We start from the raw sequence: 19,978 nt of genomic DNA on the forward strand, positions 1-19,978 counted from the left end.
CTGTGCACTCCATAATATCTGTGAGAGTAAGGGGGAGACGTTTATGGCGGGGTGGGAGGTTGAGGCAAATTGCCTGGCTGCTGGTTTCGCACAGCCAGACACCAGGGCGGTTAGAAGAGCACAGGAGGGCACGGTGCGCATCAGAGAAGCTTTGAAAACCAGTTTCATGACTGGACAGGCTACGGTGTGAAAGTTTTGTTTGTTTCTCCATGATGAAACCCACCGCCCCTTGGTTCACTCTACTTCCCTGTAAGCTAACCACCCTCCCCTCCTCCCTTTGATCACCGCTGTCAGAGGCAATAAAGTCATTGTTGCTTCACATTCATGCATTCTTTATTCATTCATCACACAAATAGGGGGATAACTACCAAGGTAGCCCAGGAGGGGTGGTGGAGGAGAGAAGCACCAGGAGGGGTGGTGGAGGAGGGAAGGACAAGGCCACACAGCACTTTAAAAGTTTAAAACTTTAAAACTTATTGAATGCCAGCCTTCTGTTGCTTGGGCAATCCTCTGGGGTGGAGTGGCCGGGTGGCCGGAGGCCCCCCAACACTTTCTTGGGCATCTGGGTGAGGAGGCTATGGAACCTGGGGGGGAGGAGGGCGGTTGTTACACAGGGGCTGTAGCGGCAGTCTGTGCTCCTGCTGCCTTTCCTGCAGCTCAACCATACGCTGGAGCATATTGGTTTGATCCTCCAGCAGCCTCAGCATTGAATCCTGCCTCCTCTCATCACACTGCCGCCACATTTGAGCTTCAGTCCTCTCTTCAGCCCGCCACCTCCTCTCTTCAGCCCGCCACCTCTCCTCCTGGTCATATTGTGCTTTCCTGCACTCTGACATTGTCTGCCTCCACACAGTCGTTTGTGCTATGTCAGTGTGGGAGGACACCATGACCTCAGAGAACATTTCATCACGAGTGCGTTTTTTTCGCCTTCTAATCTTCACTAGCCTCTGGAAAGGAGAAGATCCTGTGATCACTGAAACACATGCAGCTGGTGGAGAAAAAAAAAGAGGCAGTGGTATTTAAAAAGACACATTTTCTAGAACAATGGCTACACTCTTTCACAGTAAACCTTGCTGTTAACATTACATATACAGCACATGTGCTTTCGTTCCAAGGTCGCATTTTGCCCCCCCCGGGCTAACAGTGGGGAACATTTCTGTTCAGCCACAGGCAAACAGCCCAGCAGGAATGGGCACCTCTGCATGTCCCCTTAAGAAAAGCACCCTATTTCAACCAGGTGACCATGAATGATATCACTCTCCTGAGGATAACAGAGAGATAAAGAACGGATGTTGTCTGAATGCCAGCAAACATACACTGCAATGCTTTGTTCTACAATGATTCCCGAGTACGTGCTACTGGCCTGGTGTGGTAAAGTCTCCTACCATGGGGGGTGGAATAAGGCTGCCTTCCCCAGAAACCTTTTGCAAAGGCTTTGGGAGTACATCCTGGAGAGCTGCAAATGCCAGAGCAAATTAATCATTAAACATGCTTGCTTTTAAACCATGTACAGTATTTTAAAAGGTACACTCACCAGAGGTCCCTTCTCCGCCTGGTGGGTCCAGGAGGCAGCCTTGGGTGGGTCCGGGGGGGACTGCCTCCAGGTCCAGGGTGAGAAACAGTTCCTGGCTGTCGGGAAAACCGGTTTCTCCACTTGCTTGCTGTGAGCTATCTACAACTTCATCATCATCATCTTCCTCGTCCCCAAAACCTGCTTCTGTGTTGCCTCCATCTCCATTGAAGGAGTCAAACAACACGGCTGGGGAAGTGGTGGCTGAACCCCCTAAAATGGCATGCAGCTCATCATATGTTTGGGGCATGTCTGGGGCTCTGACCCGGAGCGGCTGTTTGCCTCTCTGCTTTTCTGGTAGGCTTGCCTCAGCTCCTTAAGTTTCACGCGGCATTGCTTCGGATCCCTGTTATGGCCTCTGTCCTTCATGCCCTGGGAGATTTTGACAAATGTTTTGGCATTTCGAAAACTGGAACGGAGTTCTGATAGCACAGATTCCTCTCCCCATACAGCGATCAGATCCCGTACCTCCCGTCCGGTCCATGCTGGAGCTCTTTTGCGATTCTGGGACTCCATCATGGTCACCTCTGCTGATGAGCTCTGGCCAGCGTGGCAAGCTGCAGGTGACCATGCAAACAGGAAATTGAAATTCAAAAGTTTGCGGCCCTTTTCCTGTCTACCTGGCCAGTGCATCTAAGTTGAGAGTGCTGTCCAGAGCGGTCATAATAGAGCACTCTGGGATAGCTCCCGGAGGCCAATACCGTCTAATTGCGTCCACAGTACCCCAAATTTGACCCGTCAAGGCCGATTTAAGCGCTAATCCACTTGTCAGGGCTGGATTAAGGAAATCGATTTTAAGAGCCCTTTAAGTCGAAAAAAAGGGCTTCATCGTGTGAACGGGTGCAGGTTTACATCGATTTAATACTGCTAAATTCGACCTAAACTCCTAGTGTAGACCAGGGCTAAGGACTGTCCACACCTGCAAAGCAAGACTTTAAAGAGATTTTAAGGCTAGAAGGAAGCATTAGATCAACTAATCTAACCTCTTGTATAACACAGGCTGTAGAATTTCACCTAGTTATCCCTGTGCTGAGCCTGATAACTTATGTTCAACTAAAGAATGTTTTCCAGAAATGCCTCTAGTCCTGATGTGATTTGAATTGGTCTGGCTTCAGCTTACAGCCATTGGTTTTTGTTATGCCTTCCTCCATTAGTTTAAGGAGCCCTTTAGTACCCTGTATTTTTTCCCTGTGAAGGCACTGATAAACAGTAATCAAGTCACCTCTCAGTTTTCTCTTTGGTGAGCTAAACAGATTGTGCTCTTTAAGTTTCTCACTGTAAGGAATTTTCTTCAGCTCTTGAATAATTTCTGTGGCTCTTTTCTGCACTTTTTCCATTTATCAACATCCTTTTCAAAATGTGGACCACAGAACTGGATGCGGTATTCTCGTACTGGTCTCATCAATGCTGCACACAGAGGTAAATTCACCTCTCTCACCCTGTTTATACATCCATGGATCAAGGATCTGTCCCTTAGTTTCTTATGTATCATGTGCATGTCAGTCTTCCACCATCCACTCAGTACAAACAGCCTCATCCGAATCCCCTAAGCATACACAACAAATGCTTTTTCTAAGCATAGAAACTTGCAGTAAAGACTTTAATGATCTGGAAAAGAAATAAAGAGGTGGTGTGGGAGACAGTGGTAAAATAACCAGAATGCATGGGAAAGAATGGAGTGAAAGAGCAAAAATACAACAGTTTTCACTGTTGTCTAATGTGTAAAAGAGAAAAGCCCGTTGTTTGTCACTTGGAGGACTTCTGAGTTTTACCTAAGCTGCAATAATCTACTTGCACATTTTAGGATGAAAGGGATGTGGAAATTATATGTTATTTGAAAGTTTTCCTTAAGATGCTGCACTTGAACTGCTTTATTTGAAATTAATCTGTATGGGAATGTTTTAAAAATAGCATCAGTTTGGCAGCTTGGGAGCAAAGATCATGTTGTGCTAGCAGCTACCTGAGTCAAGAGGGGAACTGGGGTCTCTTGCTAGCTCCTTATGAAAGTAGAGTTGTCGCACTTAGTCTCCAGGGGGTTGGGGATGGCTGGTCACATCTGCATCCCCTTCAAGCTGATTCACAGAGCAGCCCTGGCTCTAGCCTCTGGCATCACACTCTCCCTTCACAATTATAGCTAACTCCAAAGAGCAGGGGCCCTAGGGGAGAGGGCAGATCCCTCAATGGCCAAACCAAAAATGGTGCTTCTGAATCAGTAGTAGGATTCTCTAGGCTATGCTCAAAACCAGCTTTTGGGTCATGATATGTCACAGTGATGGAGAACTTTGCCTGGTTACCTGCTGGGATTCCCACTGCATTGAACTACACATCTTGGAGGACTGGCTGGCTCAGGCATTTGGAACAGTAATCAGCTCTGAAAAGCCTTTCACACGTAGGTTAGTATTTGAATGGGACAGGCAAGTACAAGGCCTAAGCTTTTTGCACCTTCTCCTTAAATACTATCACCATCATATACCATGATGGAGAAATTCTGCCCCTGGATGCGTACCTGGAACACTCATTGAGGAATGGGTGTCGCATTGCACAAGAGCAGAATTTGGTTTGTGGCTATCACTGATTCTAGTAGGAACCGTGAATTCATTGGAGGAAAGAATTTGGCTGAAAAAGAAAAGGGTCAGAAGAGATCATTTAGGTCATCCAGTATGAACCTGTGTATTTTGCTTTATTTCTCCCTATATCTTTCCCACTAATGTCTTTTGAGTCTCAGGCACTAACGTATGCATGAATACACACAATGTGTTCACCTGGGAAGAGTGGAATTCCTTAGTTCTGGATTGACTTACTATAGAAAAAAATTAACATTACAAATGGGCAGGACAGTTAAACAAAGGTCTAGGATCACTCCTTGGATCTTCACACAATAACTGAGTGCCAAAGACATTTATTTTACTTTAACTTTTCTGTAACACAAGCAGTTTGATTTGTAATGTTATATTTACCATTATTACAGGAAAATATCTAGTTTAGGAGGGGAGGAAAAAGGAATATTATAACCCCTTTCTCAATAATGACAGGTTTCAGAGTAACAGCCGTGTTAGTCTGTATTCGCAAAAAGAAAAGGAGTACTTGTGGCACCTTAGAGACTAACGAATTTATTTGAGCATGAGCTTTCGTGAGCTACAGTTCACGAAAGCTCATGCTCAAATAAATTCGTTAGTCTCTAAGGTGCCACAAGTACTCCTTTTCTTTTCTCAATAATGTTAGCCTGGAAATAATATCAGTAATACAAAAGCAAAATTAATCATGATCAGTGTTGGAGACAGTGACTAATCAGGGGAAAATCTTACTACAAGGGAGTAGAACATGAATAGCTGATCAGGAAATAATATTAAAAGTCTTGATAAATATGCAATACAGGAATAGCATAACAGTAGTTCTCAAACTGGGTTCATGAAGGTACTTCAGGGGGTCCGTGAGTCATGTCTGGGGTCATCTGTCCCGCTGATCAACTCCTCCCTTCCCTGCCAGCACCCCCTCCCTCCTGCTGTTCTGTGGCATGCAGGAGGCACTGGACGGGAGGGGGAGGAGCGGGAGCAAGAAGAGGTGGGGGCGGCTGGGGCTATGGCAGAAGAGGTACAATGGTGGGGGGCTGAGCAGGGGTTAAGCACCCCCAGGGAAAATTAGAAGCCAAGCCAGAGGTCCGTGACAAATTTTAAATCAAAATGGGGGTCCTCGGGTTGCTAAAGCTTGAGAACCGGTAGCATAACAAATGCCAAGATTGATTTATCAATTGAAAAACAGTTGAATGTAATTGGTTTGCTTTTTTTGTTCTTCTAAATTATACTCATGAAAATAAGTTAAAAATCCCCAAACAATTACATGTTCCCCAAACCAAAGAAAGGACGTCTAAGTCAGTGGCTCTCAACCTTTCCAGACTACTGTACCCCTTTCAGGAGTGAGTCTGCCTTGTGTACCCCACGTTTTACCTGACTTGAAAAGTACTTGCTTACAAAATCAAACATAAAAATGCAAACATGTCACAGCAAACTATTACTGAAAAATTGCTTACTTTCTCATTTTTATCATAAAATATAAATATTGTACTTACATTTCAGTGTATAGTATACAGAGGAGTTTAAATAAGTGATTGTATGAAATTTCAGTTTGTACTGACTTCACTAGTGCTTTGTATGTAGCCTGTTGTAAAACTAGGCAAGTACCTAGGTGAGTTGATGTACCCCCTGGAAGGCCTCTGCATAGCCCCAGGTGTACATGTACCCCTGGTTGAGAACCACTGGTCTAAGTACCTGAAAAGTAAGTATAATGCCAAAACACAAGATCCACTTCATGAAGAGAAAGGTAAAAGTCACAGGAAACAAGTTATTTTATATAATTAAGAACTAGACCACCAATCTAACGATCTACCCACAGGTTTCAAAATTCTTGGTGACAGAGCAACTGTGTTGTACTTTGTCAAAAACAAATAAGTTTAATAAAGCTACAACCAAACTTATTTGAATTCTCTGTGATACAACAGTTTTAATGGGCACTTGTGGATAGATTATATCAATTTGTGAAGAAAATTTTTTTTTTTACCTCATGATTTTCCCACCACTGAGTTGCTGGTTTATTTCACTTGCAGGATAATTCCATATATCAGTAGTTTCAAGCAATGATGCTTTTCTTTTGTTCTAGCTGGCCTGACAGTTTACTGTTGCTGAACATTCTAGAGGTCCTCAGGTGATTTCCAAATACAGTATTAAATAAAATACTGGTAATTCCATAATGTGTGCCTTTCAAGAAACAAACAATCACACGTTCATGTTGTTGTAAATAAATACCACGCTATAACTTTATAAATATTAAAATAAAACCTTGGTACTAAGCTACCTAAATATACAAATTAATCGACTATTCTAAAGAATGAAAAGATGGCTCAGAAAGTCTCTTAGACCTGGGAAAGCTAGTCTGTGTGCTAAAAATTAGCTTTGGGATATATGTAAAGCACACCATGTCCCTGTTACTTTTCAGGCTTCTGAATGCTCTGCAATGGACATGGTTCTGCAATTCCTGTACTTTCTCCATAGGAATGGATGGCCAGTCAATCCACAGTTGCATGTCATCCTACCTGGCTGTGAAACTATTCCTGTGAGAAAGTGTAACTGTGCCCTCCACACAGCATTGCTTCACACACAAGATGCAGACAACCTGTGTAGCCTCTTCAAATCCTGCCCTATTCCTTTCCACAGCAACCACATTGGTTCCATGTATCTCAGGAACGGGATATGCCCCTTAATGTAGCAGAGAGATGTTTTCCAAAGCCCAGAGGTGACCTATTTTATTCACAGTATCATATGTGTCTGTTCTTCCCTTTAAACTGATGCTTGTTGTGATATTGGTCCAGCCCTGGGTGAAAAAGCAAGACTGGATTTCTTACAGCAGACCCTGCCAATCACTGTCTATTGTCTGACAACACAGTGACTTTTGTCTCCACTTCGTCCCCCAATACACTTTCCCTTGCTTTTCTTCAAATTGAAAGAAGTTTCTCAATGGATTAGCCAATAGAAGTCACCTGCTAATTACCACTGCTGTAAATCTCATGAAATTGAGGATATTATGGTCCTGGGCAAGTTCCAATTCAGGTAAGTGTATTCCAACTACATAAATTCCTTATGTAGTTTCAAGAAGACAAGGAATCCTTCACTTCCTGTCCTAAACTGCTATGTAAGTATTGCTGGGCACTGTTAGTTACCACACTTTACCTCAGCAGTGCATTTCTGTGGTGAGTGAAGTGATCCAGTTTGTAAATCACTTTATGACAACTTATAAAATAGGTCTTGAAGGTATGATATTCCTTGATCTGGAGATCAGAGAGCATAACAATTATCCATAGATCTTAGAGCCGATAGTATCTCTAGTTCAACCACTTGCATACATTTTGGGAGTCCTCTATTCTATTTCCCTAGTAGTAAACACAAAAGTTCGATTAAAGTCAATTAATCCATATCATTACCTAGAAAAAAGCATTATTCTTACCTGCTAGAAATAAGAATGAATTTTGCCCTCACCATTATAATAGTTTACTTTAAAATCTCATGGCATTTTACAGCATCTTCTGTGGAATTCTCTATAGTCCATCACTAAAACATTTTGGAAAACTGGTTGCAATACTTTGGTAAACATTTTTTAAAACTCTTCTGTCATAACAACAATTTTAATTTCTGCTGACCTGTACATGTGTGACATTAAATACTTTGATTTTCACTACCTGTGATGCTACAGGTAAGGGACTGTCAACATTTCTATTAAAAATGTATACTTTCACAAGTGTAATACTTAGATAAGAAGTCACTCCACATTAATACTTGTCATAAAAGGTCTTATGAAAACAATTTATTTTTAAGCCTCGGGGGGGGGGGGGGGGGGGGAAGGGAACACTATGATGGAACAAACAGGTATACGTAAATAATTTAGCAAGAGATTTGTCCATAACATGGTCTAATTGCTTTTGGTATTTTTAGGTAAAAAAGGATAATATATGTTTTTATTTATCTATTACACAATAAGTATTCCCCGTTATTTTCTTGTTTACTATAATCAGCATTTTTTCTAATTATGTAATTCTAACACTAGACTGAATAGCTCCAGAAGACCCATTTAGTTTATTGGCTCAGTGACTCCTGAAACAAAACAAAACAAAAAATCTCTCGTACATTTGTATATAATGGCTTGCTTAAACAGCCTTGGAGGAGTTCTTATGTGTTAACACCCATTTAAAAAACCCTTTGTAATACGGTACATTACAGTATATACATTATATACCATAATTGATCCAAAACAAGCTGTAAAAGATAACAATAATTTAAAACATTTATTTGTTAAGGTGTTTGTTTTTGTTTTTTTTAAAATCACAATTAAAAAAAAATCTCCAAAGGAAACAAACCATAAAAGCTACTTTAAAGTAATACTAAGAAGTTGATTTATATCAATAGGGATAAAGGAATGAACGTTACCCAAGCAAGCACTCCATCTTTAACACCAATGCCGTTGTGCCGGGTTATTGCTGGAACCTATGGTGTGTGTTCATGCAGAGTTATTAGATGGCTTATAATACTAGCGACCACCTTAGTTAAAGTTGGAATGTTTAGCCCTTACTCTGAATTTCTCTCTTTTACAGATTTAAGTCAGAACCTTGACCTTATAAGAACTTTATATAGTTAAGCAACAGAATTCAGATTTCTGTTTATTAAAATCAGCCGTCCATAAATATAAAAATCTTGGATATGTGTGAAAATGTCTTTCAATCACAGTTTTCACAGCTTTAATAAGGAACCCCTAATAAGATCCATTATATTTAATTTGATCTCTATAGACAAACAGTTAAAAACACATTTACTAACATTAAATATAATCAATTTGCAAAAACAGATACAGTCTGACAAATATTGTCATGTGCTCTTGCAAAGAGTGCATAGGATATATTTCTGCAGCAATCAAAACAGTAAAATCATCTAATATAACCTCAAGTTCAAGCTGTAAACATTCCTAATTGTAGTTACTTGGAAACATTTTGTTCCTTTCAAGTTTTTATTAGCAACTTGTATTAGGCTTTCCCCTTTAATTTTTTTCATCAGCTTTACATACATTATTTTCTGTCTTTAACCCTTTGGTTCTCCAAAACCATTAACATGTTCTTGCTCAGATTCAGTGTATTGATCCTTTCCTTCCAGTGCATGATGAAATCTTTCATATGGAATTCTTGTTGAGGTCCCTAATGCAGAGTCTTGAGAAACAGGCTGATAATGAAATCTGCTATGCCTTGATAGGATTTCCTGCAGGTTTTGGATCATAACCATATAGGAATGTAGCTGCTATCACAAGAATGGCTCCAAAGAAAAAGACACTGAATGGAATAGGGAGGGGAGAAAAAAGTTACTTTTTTCAGTCAGTACAATTGTATTTATATTATCTGGTCAGGAGAAATGACATTCATTCTCTACATTATTTCTAGTGGGGGAAAAATATGTTCCTTCAATTTGTAATGAACTGGCAACTTACTCATCTATTATTCTTAAACATGAGAATAGGGAGAGACGGAAAGGAACTAAGAAGCCTGAACCTATCAACAATGAAGTCAAAAACATGATATTTCACTGAAGTACTCCAAAGATTAAACAGGATTGTCTTTTCAGGAAGCAATTGCCAAAGGATAATCAATCTAGCTGCATATTCTTAGTCCCTTTTGTCTCCCTATCTACAATACATAAGCATGCAAAACTATCCAGAGTAGTTATATTTGCTGTCCAACCATGTTTTAACATAGTTTTGCCAGTCCTATGTGCAATGTGTCAAACAGTGTTAAAGTTTTTCTGTATTAGACACCTATGCTAGGATATGTTTATTTTAAACCCTGTTATGGGAGACAATGTGCCAAATCATATCAGGACACAGATGAGCAACAACCAGATCGTTGTTGTTACATTTAAACTGGTTCTTGGGTAGGTAGGGTTTAACTTTTGTAATATGGTGTTTATGTAAACATACATACTATACATTTTATATTATATATACATACAGACAGGCATCTTTTTTTATGAACTACTGGTACTCAAATACTATAGGGAGACTTTACAAATTTCTAGATAGAGAAACGTTTGAAATGCAGTATCTAAGCTCAAAGAGAGTATATAAATATTTAAAAAACATTACCTTGAAGATGTGTAAAATTTTGATAATTAGAGTTTTCTGAACATACTATGTAGTATTTTGGAAGTGCACTCCAAACTACAGTGGTGCACTCCATTATAGTTCAGCTCTAATTTATTTAGCCTGCTCCTAGGCATACACAATTATGTACTATACATACTTTACATACTTTGTTGACTGATATTTTTTTTTCTTTCCAAAAAGAAACTCAGGAGACCTGGATTATATTCCTGGCTCTGCCACTGGCTTTGGGTAAGTCATTTCACCCTCCCATGTTCCAGTTTCCCCATCTGTAAAATGGGGATAATGGTACCTACCTCTTTTGTAAAGCACTCTGTAAGAGCTAGGTATTATTATTAAATCATCACTCATCACATCCCAAGGAACACGAGATATAGCCAATAGAGGGGGGAGGACAGGTAATACTGTTGTGACAACCTTGGGGATTGGTATGCTGCTCTAAAGGGGAACAAAAGTGACACCGAGCATGGAGAGGCAACAGCAGTCAGTCTGAAGAACCCGGGAGAGTGAAGAACCGCCACTGGGGAGCACAGTTTGGACATTGGTGCTGCAGTGCATATAGGCTACTAAGTACGGAGAAGTCCCAGGCCCTGGAGAACAGTGAGTGGTAGAAATAAAGTGTAAAATTGGGAATGGGGAAAGGACAAACTTTGGCGGGATAAGGTAAAAACTGAGGAGCTGGTGGGGTAGAACCAGCTAAAGAGAAAAACAAACACAAAAATAGAACCAGATAAAGAAAGGACAAACTAAAAACACGGGGGGGGGGGGGGGGGAGGGGAGGCAGGAGAAGAGGAGATGGGGAACAGGCAGAGAGAAACCACATGCTTGAACAAAGTTTTGGGGAAGCTGAAACAATGGGGGTGGCAAACAGGGAAGAGAGAGGAAGGAAAAGAGCACGCTAAAAGCACGAAGGGAAAGAGATCAAGGCAGAGTGCTTTGAGAAAAATAGCAGCAGGAAGTTCATTTCTACATCACTTCCTGGGCTCTGGTTGGAGAGCTCTCAGAGAAAACATAATTTTGCCACCTATACTACAATACTTAAGCAAAATGTAATGAACTATCATGTTATTAAATGAAGTTTGGAATCCTTAACTCTGTATTTTAGTTCAGGAATCCATCTAATCCCTTCAAAAATAATTTCAACCATTCTTCTATATATACCAATACTCACGAAGTACCTAATTTTTCAGCAACTTTTATATTCAAGTATGCATGGACAATAACTCTCACCTGGTTGGGACAAAATCTTGCAGCCAGAAATAGGAGATCAAGGTTGACAATATAATTGACAATGACGTTGCAAATCCTTTTAAAATATTGTCTGCATATTTTATAACAGCAGCAATCACAAGGCCCCCCAGTGCCTGCAAAAAGTTTGAAAGACACTTAAGATTAGCACATATTTTAGATATTTTTTAAATGACAGATATGGCAAACACAGGCATATCTTCAGACTATTGTATTTAAAGTTATGAAATGTTAATCAGTGTGTTTGAGCTAGGCCCTGAAAACATGAAAATTTCAAAGACCATTATAATGAGAAGGGCAAGAAGATATGAGCCAGTGGAATATTTATAGACCTTTGTATCAATACATGCTATATGTATTTGTATGTTCCTAACTCATAGGGTGAAGCTTCCTTTGAATTCACTGTGGTTAAACAACAATGTAAAAGAAGTAATGAGAGGCAAAAAGGCATCCTTTAAAAAGTGGAAGATGAATCCTAATGAGGAAAATAGAAAAGAGCATAAACTCTCGCAAATGAAGTGTAAAAATATAATTAGAAAGACCAAAAAAGAATTTGAAGAACAGCTAGCCAAAAGACTCCAAAACTAATAGCAAAAATTTTTTTAAATACATCAGAAGCAGAAAGCCTGCTAAACAACCAGTGGGGCCACTGGATGATCGAGATGCTAAAGGAGCACTCAAAGATGATAAGGCCATTGCAGAGAAACTAAATGAATTCTTTGCATCGGTCTTCACTGTTGAGGATGTGAGGGAGATTCCCAAACCTCAGCCATTCTTTTTGGGTTACAGATCTGAGGAACTGTCCCAAATTGAGTTGTCATTAGAGGTGGTTTTGGAACAAATTGATAAACTAAACAGTAATAAGTCTCCAGGACCTGATGGTATTCACCCAAGAGTTCTGAAGGAACCCAAATGTGAAATTGCAGAACTACTAACTGTAGTCTGTAACCTATCATTTAAATTAGCTTCTGTACCAAATGACTGGAGGATAGCTAATGTGACGCCAATTTTTAAAAAGGGCTCCAGAGGTGACCTTGGCAACTACAGGCCAGTAAGCCTCACTTCAGTACCAGGCAAATTGGTTGAAACTATAGTAAAGAACAAAATTGTCAGACACATAGATGAACATAATTTGTTGGGAAATAGTCAACATGGTTTTTGTAAAGGGAAACCATGCCTCACCAATCTACTAGAATTCTCCGAGGGGGTCAACAAGCATGCAGACAAAGGAGATCCAGTGGATATAGTGTATTTAGATTTTCAGAAAGCCTTTGATAAGGTCCTTCACCAAAGACTCTTAAGCACTTAAGCAAAATAAGCAGTCATGCGATAAGACAGAAGATTCTCTTGTAGACTGGTAACTGGTTAAAAGATAGGAAACAAAGGGTAGGAATAAATGGTCAGTTTTCAGAATGGAGAGAGGTAAATAGTGGTGTCCCCCAGGGATCTGTACTGGGCCCAGTCCTAGTTAACATATTCATAAACTATCTGGAAAAAGAGATAAACGGTGAGGTAGCAAAATTTGCAGATGATACAAAACTACTCAAGATAGTTAAGTCCCAGGCAGACTGCGAAGAGCTACAAAAGGATGTCACAAAACTGGGTGACTGGGCAACAAATGGCACGTGAAATTTAATGTTGATAAATGCAAAGTAATCCACATTGGAAAACATACTCATAACTATACATATACAGTGATGGGATCTAAATTAGCTGTTACCACTCAAGAAAGAGATCTTGGAGTCATTGTGGACAGTTCTCTGAAATCATCCACTCAATGTGCAGCGACAGTCAAAAAAGCAAACCATGTTGGGCATCATCAAGAAAGGATAGATAAGACAGAAAATATCATATTGCCTCTATATAAATCCATGGCCCACACCTTGAATACTGCATGCAGATGTGGTCACCCCATCTCAAAAAAGATATATTGGAATTAGAAAAGGTTCAGAAAAGGGCAGCAAAAATTATTATGGGTATAGAACGGCTTCAGTATGAGGAGATTAATAAGACTGGGATTTTTCAGCTTGGAAAAGAGGTGACTAAGGGGGGAATATGATAGAGGTCTATAAAATCATGAGTGGTATAGAGAAAGTAAATAAGGAAGTGTTATTTACTTCTTCTCATAATACAAGAAGAAGAGGCCACCAAATGAAATTAATAAGTAGCAGGTTTAAAAACAAACTCAAGAAAGTATTTTTTCCACGCAATGCACTGTCAACCTGTGGAACTCCTTGCCAGAGGGTGTTGTGAAGGCCAATACTATAACGGGGTTCAAAAGAGAGCTAGATAGATTCATGGAAGATTGTCCATCCTGGCTATTAGCCAGGATGGACAGGAAGGTGTCCCTAGCCTCTGTTTGCCAGAAGGTGGGATTGGGTGACAGGGCATGGATCACTTGATGATAATCTGTCTGTTCATTCCCTTTGGGGCACCTGCCACTGGCCACTGTCAGAGGACAGGATACTGGGCTTGATGGACCTTTGGTCTGACCCAGTATGGCTGTTCTTATGTTCTTATTCTGGAATCACTAGGGGGCGATTACTGTAAAATTCCAAAGCTGGCTATGCAGATTCCCAGCCCCTTGAGGCTTGGGCTGCCTGAATAGGAAGGGGCAATGGCTGGTTTTACCTGTTTTTCGGAGGCTTGGAGACAAAAGGCCTCTGGGGTATAAAAGCTGAGTGTAAACAGACTCAAAGATTTTCTTTTTGATTCGGCAAAAGGACATGACCTTTCGTACAAGGGAGGGCCCAACCATGTTGAAGGGTTGCAATTAAAGACTAGAGTCTGTCAGGGTCTCCACAGGACTGATGGGGAGCTACTGGTCAAGTGCTTGGGATCCTGTTTTTGTTCTATAAATTTTCTCTTAATGTTTTTTATCCTAGATTAAATGTGCTCTGCTTTGAAAGAACTATGTGGTAACTTGTAACCACTAGTAAGAACACTAACCACGTCAAGAAAGCAGAGAGCAAGAGCTAGACACTGGTCAGACATGCTTGCAAAGAAGCACAATGCAACTACAGGCAGCTGCAGCCTAAAATCCTGGTCAGAAGAGAGTGGGGGTGCAGACTCCTGATCAGAGGAGAGCTGAAGGCTAAAGTCCTGAGACCTGAGCAGGCATTCTTTCAGAAGACCACAGACAGGGATTAAAGGTGCTTTTACCTGAAACTGTGATATGTAATTGATGATTTCAGTGGTAACATCTATTTCAAGATCTTTGCACACATTTCTTAAAAAGTTTTTAGCTATATATAAAGGCATTAGGTATATTTTATGCTGTTGTGGATATGGAAGATGAAAGCAATTGACAACAGAACTCCTTCTGTAGAATAGAGATCACCGATTATATTACCAAGAGGACATTACTTTTGAGTGGGTGTACTACATTTTTGGCTCATAAAGGTGGTTATGAGGGTAGGCTGTGTAATTGCTGGTAAGCTTTTATTTTCTTTATTAATCTGTTTTTTAATATTACAAAATCAATATTGTTATAGAATTTTATTGTGCAGAATGTTTGATAAAACTCAATGCTGGGATTGCTAATAATTTGCAGTTTCTCTATTTAGAGGTTTATTTTGCCACTAATGCAAGGGACATTTACTTGCAAAATTCCTATTAGCATTAATGGGAACTACCAGTGTAATTTCCCCAAGCATTTATGGGGGAATAGGTTCCAAGTGCCTTTTATATAAGCATATGGGTTTAGATACATTACCTGTAGAACTACAACTATCCAGGTAAGTTTGTTATATCCTTGAAAAAATCCATTCTTTGACAGAAGTTCTCCATCATATATGTACACACCCATCAATCCAAATATGCTACCAAAAAATCCTAAAAGATAAAAGACAGACCTGAAAGCTTGAAATGAAAAAAAAAAAAAGGGGGGGGGAAGGGGGACGGTGTCCACTCCTATAACTGGATCTGCATGACTACTAGGGTCTGCCCACGTAAATCAAGTTTCAAGATCAGGCCTTGGTTTGCAATATAATAACCATGTTTAAACCCAACCAATGGATCTGACAGGAACTTTTTTTTTTTTTAAATAGTTTTTCCTCTTATAACAGATTTTGATCATTTATCATTTTTTGATCAATTATAAGACCGACGTATTCTTGGCCCTTGTTCCTTTACATATAAGCCTGCAGATAACTCCGGTGTATGGATATAATTTTTAGAAAAGATACTCTCAAATGATTTTTTTATTTTAAAAATTATTTGCAGTTTATAATGAACCTTTAAGAAGCTTAAAATCTGTTTCCTTATTTTTTTTTTTTTAAAAGTTCTATTTCATAAACGCATTTGTTGTTACAGAATTTCTCCTGAATGTTGTGTTTGTACTGGAACTGGAAGTGTTAGAGCATTACTTCACAGAAATAAATGATGGGGGGAAAAAAAATCTGTTAGATCGTGATCCTGTATTATACAAATTTTAGAAAAATATTTAAAAAGGAAATTGTGACGAATATTTCTTTAATTTCTGAATAGAAAACTTAAAAACTTTCTAAACATTTAACATAATGAAACAGACATTATTCAAACTATTGCATCAGCTTAAGTTAAAATAACTGAAAATTTTAAATATTTTTCTGAAAAAGCTGACATGCCTTTCACTATTATAAACCTCAAATTTAAATTCATAGCTCAATGTACCATTACCCCATGCAGTCACTTTAAAACCCTGTTTTGAGAACGTAATTGTTCTCATATACCAAGTAATGGAACATTGAGGGGGGAGGGTGCGAGAGGGGGACAGGAACAACATCAAACTGATAAACTTGTCTGTATTTGTAGATTCCTTTCTGCATTATAGAAGAAAATCTGAAGAACAATTTATCAAAGAATTATCGCTTTTCAGCATAGTTATGAATATTTACTTTGTAATCATTTCAAATGTGTGCATTGCTATTAGATCCTTACAGTGAGGGTGACTCCAGAGTTTTAGTTAAATTTTAGACTTGGCCTGGTTCAAATAAACTTATAGGGTTCCCCTACAAAGTATTTGGACTGTGATTGTGGTCCACATCTGAAAACCCAAGATTCAGTGCAAGTTCTCACCCTCCACACAAATTCTATGCCATGCAAAGGGTGGGTGAGACCAAATCTGTGGGACCATAAGAGACAGTAAGCATAACTAATGTATTCAGACCGTGCGTGTGTGTGTAGACAGTTAGAAGTATAGTAAATCCTGTTTTCCTGTTAAGCAGGAGGAAAGGAACCAGAAAATAGATTAAGACTGTTCAATTACATACAACAGTAAGTAACCATAAGTAAACAAGTGCATTAATTTTCCCTCCATCTTGAATGATTAAGAATATATACAGTTCCCGAAATTAAAATACCTTTTCAAAGTGTATTCAAATCTTATAACACTCTTCTCTATGTTCTAGTCAAATTATGAATATTTTTAGTTCAATTCATTGCAACAAGGAGAGCTCAAAGGAAAAATAAAAGAGTTCAAATCCTGCTGGAGGCATTTACTTAAATGTAAATACTTATACAGTTGCAAAATAGGTGGAGATTATATGTCCATCCTCTGCCTACTAGAAGAAGAAGGGTGTCTCCTTCCATGACCAGTTAGAAGGCAGGGGAACAAGGAGAGGTATTGCTGTTTTCCACCCACGTGAGGAAACTGGTTTCAAAGAGAGCGGAAGCCAGTTTGGAATGGATTGTCCCTGTCATCTTCAAAAGCCATTTCCAGGGGATTCAGAACCACTTTTGAGATGGGTGGTGTGAGAGAGATAGAGCATGCAGTAGATGAGGATAGTGAGGTGGTAGAATCATGATCCGAGCACTGAGAGCTAGGATCATAGTTCATCCATGTGAACAAATGTGGGTAATAAAGGAGTTCACTGTGTCTTTAAAAATGTCAATCTATAATCCCTATAGTCAGAGATATAGGAGTTGTGTTTACTTTTACATTCTTACAAAAATATAGCTTTAAACATTTATTTTGTTCTACTGTATGTCTAAATTCTATAAAACCCTCAGATACTGTCAATACTTTTGAAATCAATTCAGTATTTATGAAAAGTGTTGGATTCATATTACTGGACACATATTACTTAATTACTTTACAAGACAATCACATCATCTTTCAAATAAGTCACATAGGATACCCTTATCTGAAATGCTCCACAGTCCAAATTCAATTGGCTATATTCTAGCTGTTCTCTAGAACCCATTAGTCTCCATTTTTAATCAAAGTAAACAAACTTACAAGTGTTGAATTAGCAAGTTAAGTGAGTTTAGAGCAGGGTGCAACTCCTGGCATTCCTGTTAGCAAAATAGATATCAATCTTGCTAAATGTTTGTGTAATAATTTGATTATCCACAGCATGATAAAATATGATTATACTTATTTTACCGTATAACTGAATTTTGTTCACTGTTCATTTAAACGCAGTATCTCTTTTTTAAATGGCCAAAACTGGACTTACCAAGTTGGATGTTTCTGATCCAGACAGACTGTTTGGTTTCTTTTAAAATTTTCTCAAAATAAACCCCAGCAAATCCACTTGAAAAGCAGGCTATAAGGACTGCTATAAGACCAACAAATTGAGATCCTGCTGACAACTCTTTAGTTGTTGTTGATTGAGAATCTGAGGGCCACTAAGTGTAAAAACAAAACCGTGTGTGTACATTTTAAAAAATGATACAAATTATTTCATAAAATTAAGTTTTAATGTTTATAGAATGCAAGTTTGTTTTCTATCAATGGTCTATACTGCTGATAAATGCAGAGAGGTTTATTGTATTATTGTCAAGTCTTGTATTCTGTTATCCCATATTTTTGAAAATTTCAGCCAAATCTACCGTTAACATTTTTTCCTTTGTATCTTGTTGAATAAGGGATGAAATTCTGTGCTCACTGAAATTAACGGCAAAACTCTCATTAGTTTCAACAGGGCCAGGATTTCACCCAGGATATTTTATGAATGGCAGGATAGATATTATATATAGTGTTTGTGTGTATTATGTTTATTATTTTACAAAAATGATGCAAAGCTGTAGGCAAAGGCATATTGAAAAGTCTCTTAAGAACTATAAGAGGTTAAAAAAATAAAAAAGTAACTCAAAAACTTCAGAGCAGACAAAAAAATTTTAATCCATCTCAGCAAACTCTCCTATCCTATGATTCTACCCTGGAAATTTTGGAAACTTTGTATTTGACTCTGTTAGTTCTCGGGGCACAATATAATTACCTACTTTCAAATACTTGTGTTCCTTAATAAAAAGAATGAAAGTATTCCCAAATAACTTGGACACATACTATTAATATTTACCTGTACAAATGCAACTCCCGTCATCAAAATCACTAACGATAACCACTGGTATACACCTAATTTCTTACTTAGCATGGATACAGAAAATAATGCTGTAGTAAGAATTTTTAATTGATATGTGACCTGAAAAGAGAAAATAAAGTAATTACTATACAACCCATTTTTTGTCTGTACAATTATGGAAAAATCTAAAAACACAATACCTGATAAGTGGCTGCATCTAGATTTGACAGTGCTACATACAGCAAGTTATTCTGGAGAGTATAAATCCCTGATGGAATAGCAAGTTTAAGTGTTTCCATAGGCTTGTTAAGAATTTCATCATGTAGCACCCTGTTCAGAGCCCGTAAATTGCACTCTACTCAAAAGAAATAATAAAAAAGAGATAAAGATTAAAAAAAAGAGACACGGAAAATGGGAGGGCTATAAATTGTAACAGCTTTCTTAGATTGCTACACACTTTTCACGACAACTTTTGTCTTCAGAAAACTCAAAATGCTGTATGATCTTTCTCAGGTTTTTACATTGATTCTATAAGGTATGCAACTCCTGATACTTTGTATGATAGCAAAGTGTCTGCATTAGCCCAAAATACTAAAGCTGAAACAATTATCCAAAATAATGTTCATAAATCCCATGCTGATTACAATTTCTGTGACTAAGAATTTAATAAGGCTTCCTAAAAACAGAGAAAAAAGCAATTAAGTAGAAATCTTTCCACTTGAAACTTCAACATCGCTTCATTTTGCAGCTCAATCTTTTCTTTAAATTTATACCGAGGTTCTGAAAACCCCTTATGTGTTTATGGATATGTCACTTGAACGAGATGTGAAGATTTTTGTTTGAGAGTTGAAAATCAAGGACAAGATATTGAGGTTCTGGAAAGAGGAAAATGATTGTGCCATATAAAACATACAATGTGAGAACTAAAGTGAGTTTGAAAATACAGCGAGTTCTTTTGATCTTAAATATTGTGCTTCTTTCTGTAATACTGAAACAGCTTCTCTCCTTTCATGCTTGCATGACCTCACTGTGGCTCATGCACTTGTCACTTATGCTTCAAGCACATTTACAGCTTAGAACCTTCCCTTTCTCCTACTCCTATTTGTTCTTCTCTAAAGATGCTTTCTGGGTGAAGAGAAGGTACAGGCCTGTTACCAGAACAACAGTTCTTACCCTACATCCATGG

The 19,978-nt window shown here is 38.7% G+C and overlaps 2 protein-coding genes across 6 annotated transcripts in view; both read right to left on the minus strand.

Annotated features, from left to right (window-relative positions):
• Window positions 1-315: 315 nt before the first annotated feature.
• LOC144268752 (uncharacterized) lies at window positions 316-4,585 on the minus strand. Its single transcript, XM_077823948.1, has 2 exons — window positions 1,535-4,585; window positions 316-988 (listed from the first exon to the last, which is right to left on the minus strand). Exons 1-2 carry the CDS (start codon window positions 1,818-1,820, stop codon window positions 576-578), a joined length of 699 nt encoding a protein of 232 aa, XP_077680074.1. The 5' UTR covers window positions 1,821-4,585; the 3' UTR covers window positions 316-575.
• A 213-nt stretch (window positions 4,586-4,798) lies between these two features.
• Window positions 4,799-19,978, minus strand: part of SLC35A3 (solute carrier family 35 member A3) — a 35,233-nt gene continuing 20,053 nt past the window's right edge. The window contains exons 2-9 of one of the 5 annotated variants that reach the window (XM_077823945.1): window positions 18,993-19,147; window positions 18,790-18,912; window positions 17,944-18,115; window positions 15,231-15,337; window positions 14,434-14,435; window positions 13,726-13,733; window positions 11,499-11,619; window positions 7,563-9,443 (exon numbers count right to left, since the gene is read on the minus strand). In XM_077823945.1, the coding sequence (XP_077680071.1) occupies window positions 9,341-9,443; window positions 11,499-11,619; window positions 13,726-13,733; window positions 14,434-14,435; window positions 15,231-15,337; window positions 17,944-18,115; window positions 18,790-18,912; window positions 18,993-19,147 (791 nt within the window). In that variant the 3' untranslated portion in view covers window positions 7,563-9,340. Of the gene's footprint in view, window positions 7,491-7,562; window positions 9,444-11,485; window positions 11,620-13,725; window positions 13,734-14,433; window positions 14,436-15,218; window positions 15,338-17,943; window positions 18,116-18,789; window positions 18,913-18,992; window positions 19,148-19,978 lie in introns of those variants that run through there. The other 4 variants (XR_013346842.1, XM_077823943.1, XM_077823946.1 and 1 more) reach the window with 4 other exon arrangements.

Source organism: Eretmochelys imbricata, chromosome 8, assembly GCF_965152235.1.
Source record: "Eretmochelys imbricata isolate rEreImb1 chromosome 8, rEreImb1.hap1, whole genome shotgun sequence".
Lineage (NCBI taxonomy): Eukaryota > Metazoa > Chordata > Testudines > Cheloniidae > Eretmochelys > Eretmochelys imbricata.